Below are 7,934 nucleotides of genomic sequence, written 5' to 3' on the forward strand. Positions count from 1 at the left end.
TTTCATTCTTTTGGTTTCTAATTTGTGATATTTAACTATTTAAGCATAACAAACAGTTTTTCATATTAAAATAATCATTTGTTAGACACAAAACTAACAAACGAACCTACTAATTTGATTATGTATGTGCATTATTATTTTGTCTAGGAAAAGACTATCGAATCAAGATTAAATGACAGAAGCTTTACCTGTCACATAACCTGTTAACAATTGTTTTGTATTACTCAATAATACAAGAGCTATATTAATAGTTTGTAGATAGTACATGAAGAGACAAGAAAGAGACAATGTAATAAGCATAAGACATAGTAAAAAATGTACAAACCTACACATTTTTTATCGACAACATTGTGAACTTAACTTTACATAAACAATCATTAAACAAAGATGAGAATAAGCCATTCAAATGAGAAATTTCTAACCAAAAATTCTAATAAAACAAAAGAACGAAGACTTTATTAAATTCTTCAAATATTTGAACTTTGGAAATGTTGAAATTATATCGTTTTGTTTTATCCCATGGAACTTACCGTAGGAATAGGGTCAAGTGGACCATTTTGCCTTTCATTCTTTGGCATATATTACGAGGCCAACTCGAATGGACAATGAAATGAAATATGCCATTTATTGAAGTTCCAATCGTCCGGCAAAAGCATCAAAAATTTGGTGATAATAAACTGGATCCATCAAAACTTATGGGTAATTATTTTTTGCCACTATAAAATTCAACGTCGAACAAGGGTCAAACTAAAAGGGTATTTTGATTTTTATTTTTATTTTTATTATTATTTTTTGTAATATACAATAAGAAAAAACATAAAAACCGCAATTTCATTACATATAAAGTTCAACTTCCGTAACAAAGCTACATTTTAAAATTCACATCTTCGCTCTTTTATTTTACGAAAGCGAGTAATTATATTTTCAGTCTTAACATTATCTAGTGATTCATTTTCTACACTACAAATCAAATCACCATTCATAAAATCGTCACATATTATATTACGCAAATCGGTCTTCAAGAACTTCATTTCAGAAAATGAACTATAATCAAATTATCAATTATTTGAGCTAGTTTGTATTTTGGTCTATTTAGAAATATCAACTATAATCTTGATTCCAAGTTTCAACAACAAATGAACAAATAGCAATCTACAATAAAAATATATCAATTATAACTTGATTTCAAGTTTCAAAAACAAATAATCATTAAGTCTTAACCCTAAATCCTAATTTAACAAAGTTAATTGTTTATTTTCTAATTTTAAAAGATAATGAAAAAACAGATAGAATTTGAATTAACCTAAATACATAATAGGGATGAGTATTTTGGTTATACTAACTTGTTTCATTGTGATGGAAGAGCCGAAGAGGTGACCGAAATTCTGCAATTGAGAAGAGTTGATATCCGATGTCGACAACCGTAGCAAGGGTAGAAGACGACTTCGAGTCTTCGACTTCGACAATTGAGAAGTCAACTGACGAAGTGACGATCCAATTCAGATTACGGATTACATCCTTTTTTTCATTAGACTATTGAGCTTAATACCTCTTTGTTTCAATAAATTAATTGGTGTGGTTTTAAAAAATTTGGACCATTTGTGCTAGTTTGTATTTTGGTCCATTTAGAAATAACTTGAAATTTTTTAAGGTAGCCTAATTTTTTTTCTGATATAAAACCGCCTATGATAAAATTATTGCAAATTAATTTATTAGATGAATTCAATATTTTTATGGACCAAAACTAAATTTAAATAGATTTGGAGATAAAAATGTTGGTCTTTTCAGAACCGGCGGAAATTTTATTAAAAGCCCACTGCCAAAAAGGAAAAGATAGCGCAAACAAATAAATTACAAAACATTAAAAGGGAAAACACACCAATCTTCTCATTTACAATTATCATAAACCACCCCGGAATTTCACCCACCCAAGAACTAAAGAAACAACATTATCCGCCTATTTTGACTGTGAACTACAAATGTCGTTAAACCTCCGCTCATTCCTTGTCTTCTACGCACACCATAAGAACCCATAACATATAGCAATTAAGATCTTTATTCTTTTCGGGCAAGAACCCCAACACCCAGCAAATTTTACAAGCTCCTCAACATTATTGAAAGTAGGAGGTTGGATGTTACACCAATTAAGCAGTCGCAGTAAAGCCTCTCGTGCAATAGGGCAATGCAAAAAGAATGTGGCTCGTCTCATCGCTCCCCACGTTACAAAGTAAACAAGTATTCAACACATTGGTTATACCTCTACATGCCAAATCCATCGCTATTGGAATACGATCCGTACACGCGCACCAAACGAAAATTGAAACTTTTAGCGGGACAATCTTATTCCAAACCGTTGGATTATAGACCATAAGAGCAATCAAATCCTCGATCACACCACGCAAATCATGAACATAAAAATAGCCATCCCAAGAAAATTTAGACTTCCATTTATCAATCTTAGAAGAAATTTGCACACATTCCGCCAGCCTAACTATTAAATCCAACTCATCACACTCAATCACATTGTTGGGTTTCCTCTTCCAATCCCACTTCAGACTATTAGAGCATAGTCTCTCCGCAACAAAGCAACTCTTCTGTTTGTCAAGTTCAAACAGATGAGGGAACTTGACAGCCAACGTGCCAATACCCAACCAATCTTCTAACCAAAACAGAGTTTTGTTACCATCCCCTAGACAGATGTCAAAAGTAGAGTTGAAATTCACCCCCAATTCACTGAGACGAGAAACAATGTTGACGATGTTAAACCAACATCCAGCTTGTAACATCCCGGAATAGCAAGAGTAAAGTTGAAGGGCTAAAAGAGTAAATGAGAAAGATAGACTCGGCGAGTCCTTGGGTGTCACACCCCAAAACTGATAACGGCGGAATATGTTTCGGGGTGGAGGACGTCATGTACAGTATCATCACAATTGCATAATAGTAAAAACAAGAAACATACAACCATTGCATTACATAGTGAGTTTAATTACAAGTGTGTTTTGTAATGTTTAACAATCACCAAAAGTATTACAAAAATAAGAGATGGATCTTGTATGCTCCACCTTCTCCAAAATGTCGCGCATGTACCTGTCTATCTTTGACCTGAGGATACAAGTTGTTTTGAAAACGAATATCAGCATAAAGCTGGTGAGTTCATAAGAGTTTAGTGTGAGTTTTTGTATAAAAAGCATTAGAACCGATAGTATGAAAAGCTGTAATTTACATTCAAAAGTAGTAGAAAAACCTAGAAAATCCTATATTTTCCAGAAATACTTTGTAAGTGAAAACCTTTAAGAAACATGTAATTTTCATCATTGAAGAAAACATTAATTGTAACAGTATAATAGTGGGTTTCCCATAAGTAATGCAATATGGTAGGTTATGCCTGAAGTCCATAATAGTGGTGCAGACTTTCTTTAGTATTAGATACTTGTTTACTTCGGGATATTAACTTTAACTTTTGTCTAGTATTTTAGTGTGGTTATAGTGTATTTCTTGTATGTTACCGATAGTGTGAGTAATAGAGGACCCCATGACCTTCCCGGTCATGCACAGTGTAGTGAAGTAGTGGCATCCCTGGGCTTGTACGGCTCGGACTGAAGTTAACAGTCGGGATGTAATAGCGTCTGCCCCGTATAGATCTATACATATAGCGTCGTCTTCCTGCCAGAAGACTCTGGGCCTAGTGCGTAGCGAATAGAGTATCTCGTAGTGGGTTAGTGTGTTATCTCTTGATTAGTGATTTTTCTTGTATTATAGCGTAATAGTCTTTTGTATACTCGTAGTATGTTCTCGTATTAGTATATAGTATCATTATAGAGTGTATTATAGTGTGTAGAGTAGTAGCTATAGCGAGTAATAGTGGCCTTAACTATACCTATTATAGTTAACTTAGTGCATATGATTCTTGTCAATTTAGTGGTTTAAACATTGAATGAAATGAAAATACTCGTATCCAACACTAATATATATGATATATAACTAAGAAATCAACGACAGTCGGATGGATAACAACTACCCTAAGCCCACAATCAAACAAGAACAGGAAATAAGGCGAGCTATCGGTCCTAAGTCCTTCAAGCCTTAATTATATAAATATATTGGTGTGGTTACATTTTATAAGGAATTTATTTAATAAAAATCTTGTCAAAAGGGAATATTTAGAAAATTTATCTTTTATCCGAAATGGTTTTGAAAAACGAAAATCCTTTTTATAAAAGCATAGTGGTAAATCACATGTGATTTGAACTACGGATAGTGAATCACATGTGATTAATTTCCGTAACATGAATAAATGACTTGTATGAATTTCCATGAACATGTATAATTGACTTGTATCCCCCCCCCCTAAAACATATAAAACATTTGAAAGGTTCATTAAAGGGGTATGAACTCACCTGAAATCGCGTAAATCGGTTGAATCGGGTAAATCGGGTAAAAGTGTCGACTGAGCGTTTTGTACCAAATAACGACTTGTGCACCTTTTAGGCCCCTAATGTCATATGAAATATGTATTTTACAATAAATTAATCATTTTATGCTTTTCATTAAAGTATTAGGGCATTCTAGCATTGATTCGGGGTTTTAGGGCCTAGAAGGGGTTCCCGAGAGTGGTACAAGGCCAAGAGGGGTTTGCGGGGGAGTCCATGAGTTCACTCCCTTGGAGTTTACAGCCCAAAGGCCACTCCTTGGGAGTTTACGGCCGTAAGCCCCCTAGGCTTGGCTGTAAACTCATGTGCTCCTCCATAATTGCAAGTTAAGGCCTTATTTCACTTCCCTAATTTACTAGCAAGTGTCTTGGACTAATTTGGAGGGTTAAAACCCTCATTTTGTGACATTTTGGGGAGTTTACGGTCCAGGCTTGTGCTTGGGCCGTAAACTCCATTTAATCCCTCAAAATGGATGTTTAAATGGTCCTAAACACTTCCCTACACCTTAGATAAATTTTTGAAGACCTTAGGTGGAGTTTTGGGGACATTTTGGCATAATTTTTGGGTGTTTACAGCCCAAGCTTAGACTTGGCCGTAAACTCCTCTTTTTGTCTCTAAATGGTGTTGTTTAATGTACTTAAACATTTCCTAGGGTCATAGCTAAATTCCTACATGCCCTAGATGAGTTTTTGGGACTTTTATCAAGGGTTTTTGGGTGTTTACAGCCTAAGCATAAGCTTGGGCCATAAACTCCTTTTTAGGCTTCAAGAACTTAAGTTTTCATGTCCAAACTCACCTAGGTAATTCCCTTAATTATTGTACAAGCTTATGGGAAAGAAAAATGTGTTATTTGGCCAAGTTTTGGGTGTTTACGGCCTAAGGGGCTTCCTAGGCCGTAAACTCCCTTTAATCTACTAAATCCTTTGATTTTTGGCCTCTAAATGCTATGGACTATGATTAGAACAAGATAGGGAAGAAATCCTTACGTTTGGGAGCCGGAATTCGCGGTTTTGGAGTCGGGTTCGGGTCTAGAGAGAGAAATTAGTGAGAGAAAGTGAATGAGTGGTAAAAGAGTGTTCAAATGGTGTTTACTCTCATTTCATATGCTTCGGGTATTGCACCCGATACACGGCTACCCGATGCTAAAGTTTAACGAGGTTAAAACTTTTTAACCGGGTGAAGTGGTTGAAAAATAATATAACTCTATTTAGTTAAACGGGGTTAACACTTACAACTTATAATTACTTATGATAATGTTAGAACATATAAATAACTAGATATTTGTTTATTGGCGACTCCAAACTTTACGGAAAATAATATATAACGACGAATTCCGTTAGTGAAGACGTGATTTTGTAACGGCAATAATTTGGGTTGTCACAATGGGTGGACTCGGCGGGTAGAGTCGCGACTTGGTCACGTGTTAAATGGCCGACTCGGCGAGTCAGTGTATTGGACTCGGCGAGTAGGCGCTGAATGGAGAAAACCCTAAATCCGGAAGTTGAGCCCTATATAAGGAACATTATGTTTCCTCCCCAGCCTCCTTATCATCCCTTGAGTCCCAGAAACCCTAATTTCGTGGAGAAACCCCATTGTTGAGTGAATTGGAGCTTGGAGAGGTGGTTGTTGAAGAGATCTTGAAGAAGAAGAGGCTTGGAGCAAGGGGCTTTGCTTGGATTCGAGTTCCATTGCAGTTGGGGCGTTCTTTTGAGGTAATATCTCGTCCTTGGGCTGTTACTCTTATGGATTCATCATTTTAGGGTTTGTGGGGAGCTTATCTTTTGGTGTTTTGGAGTTTAGAGGTTAGATCTGAGGTTGCTACCTCAGATCTGGAATGGAGAAAGGTTGGAATGCCTGAAAGTCCCTGTGTTTGAGTGTGTAGTAAAGCTATCATGTCCCAAACCTTAGCCCAATGTGCAAAATGCATAGATCTCTTTGGATTCACGTAAGGTTTGCCACTTTACGTGATGGATGGGTTGTAGGAGGCTAGATCTATGTTTTGGATCAATTGCATGACCTGGAATGCTTTTGTATGGATTCAGACCGGTGGTACTCGGCGAGTCACATGGGTAGACTCGACGAGTTGCTTGAAGATGAGCTGGAACTCGACGAGTTGGAAGAACAACTCGGCGAGTTGGATGAAGATGGCCTGGAACTCGGCGAGTTGTATGAACAACTCGGTGAGTAGGTTGATGATAGCCTTAGACTCGGCGAGTCTGTTCTTGGACTCGGTGAGTCTTGTCGAAGAGTCCCAATATTTTCTGGTTGAGTCGAGAATTGGCGAGTCAAGGGATGACTCGGTAAGTTGTGGGCGAGTGGACTCAGAGTTGTTGGACTCGACGAGTCTCGGGGTGACTCGGCGAGTTAGGTCGCGGATTGAAGGAAGTTCTGAGTATGGGGACTCGGCGAGTCATCGGGTTGACTCGGCGAGTAGAGTCAGTCAGGGGTTGACTTTGACCTTGTCCAAAGGTTGACCAGTTGTCTTTCAGGGGTATTTTGGTAATTAAGGGTATTTTTTGAGTTGAGTGTGTTGGTGTTCAGTGGAGGAGTTCGTGTCGGAGCTTGGAGTAGCGGGATCTTATCCTTTCAGCCGGCAGTTTCGAGGTGAGTTATCCTCATTATATCAACAGGGTCTAAGGCACCAAGGACGGCCCTTATCGGATTGAGATCCGGGTAGTTGTTGTTATGTTGTTGCTGTGATATGTTTGCATCCTGAGAGCTAGGATGGTATATGTTAGAGACCTGATTGAGATCGGTATCCTGAGAGATAGGGAGATGCTATGCTAGTGACCCGTTAGGTCGGTATCCTGGTTAGGATGATGATATGTTATGTGATCTGTTTGATCTGCTTATTGACTGTGAATTGCTATATGATTGTATGTATATGTGCACATGGTTGTTTGGACTGGAGTTAGGTTGAGGCGGGTCCTGCTTTGTGCTGTAGGCCAAGATACCCAGGGCGGACCGGTTGTTCTGAAGGCCCAGCGAGCGGTCCGGATAGTCTGTAGGCCCCAAGAGGGCAGACCAGACGTGTCGAGGCTCAGAGAGTGGACCAGGCAGACTGAAGGCCCGGTGTGGGCGGACCAGTCATACTGTAGACTCAGAGAGTGGACCAGGGGGATTGAAGGCCCGGTGCGGGCGGACCAATCACACTGCAGACTCGATGTATGTGGAGAGTGGACCAAGTGGATTGAAGGCCCGGTGCGGGCGGACCAATCACACTGTAGACTCGAGGTTTATGGCTAGACTCAGAGGGTGGACCAGGTGGACTGTAGGCCGGTGCGGCGAACCAGTCACACAGTAGACCCGAAGTGCATGGCTGTTCTGTGATCAGATATGTTGTGGCATGTTATTGCGTGTTTGGTGTATGTGGTTGGTATTTTGGGGATATCTCACTAAGCTTTCGGGCTTACAGTTGTGGTTTTATGCTTTTCAGGTTCTTCAGGAGACCGTGGCAAGGCGAAGACGTGATCGTACCGCTCCCCAGTACGCCTAGCATACTCA

At 38.7% G+C, this 7,934-nt stretch overlaps 1 protein-coding gene across 1 annotated transcript; it reads right to left on the bottom strand.

Annotated features, from left to right (window-relative positions):
- Nucleotides 1-2,144: 2,144 nt before the first annotated feature.
- Nucleotides 2,145-2,786, bottom strand: LOC145075521 (uncharacterized). The gene has a single exon (XM_079021739.1). The coding sequence runs from the start codon at nucleotides 2,784-2,786 to the stop codon at nucleotides 2,145-2,147; it is 642 nt and encodes a 213-aa protein (XP_078877865.1).
- Between the last annotated feature and the right edge of the window lie 5,148 nt (nucleotides 2,787-7,934).

This window comes from Lactuca serriola, chromosome 9 (genome assembly GCF_051521515.1).
Source record: "Lactuca serriola cultivar US96UC23 chromosome 9, Lser_US96UC23_V15, whole genome shotgun sequence".
In the NCBI taxonomy this organism is placed as follows: domain Eukaryota; kingdom Viridiplantae; phylum Streptophyta; class Magnoliopsida; order Asterales; family Asteraceae; genus Lactuca; species Lactuca serriola.

Excerpts from the sequence above, each read along its gene's own strand:
- LOC145075521 (XM_079021739.1), bottom strand. The coding sequence starts at position 2,786 with ATGTTACAAGCTGGATGTTGGTTTAACATCGTCAACATTGTTTCTCGT.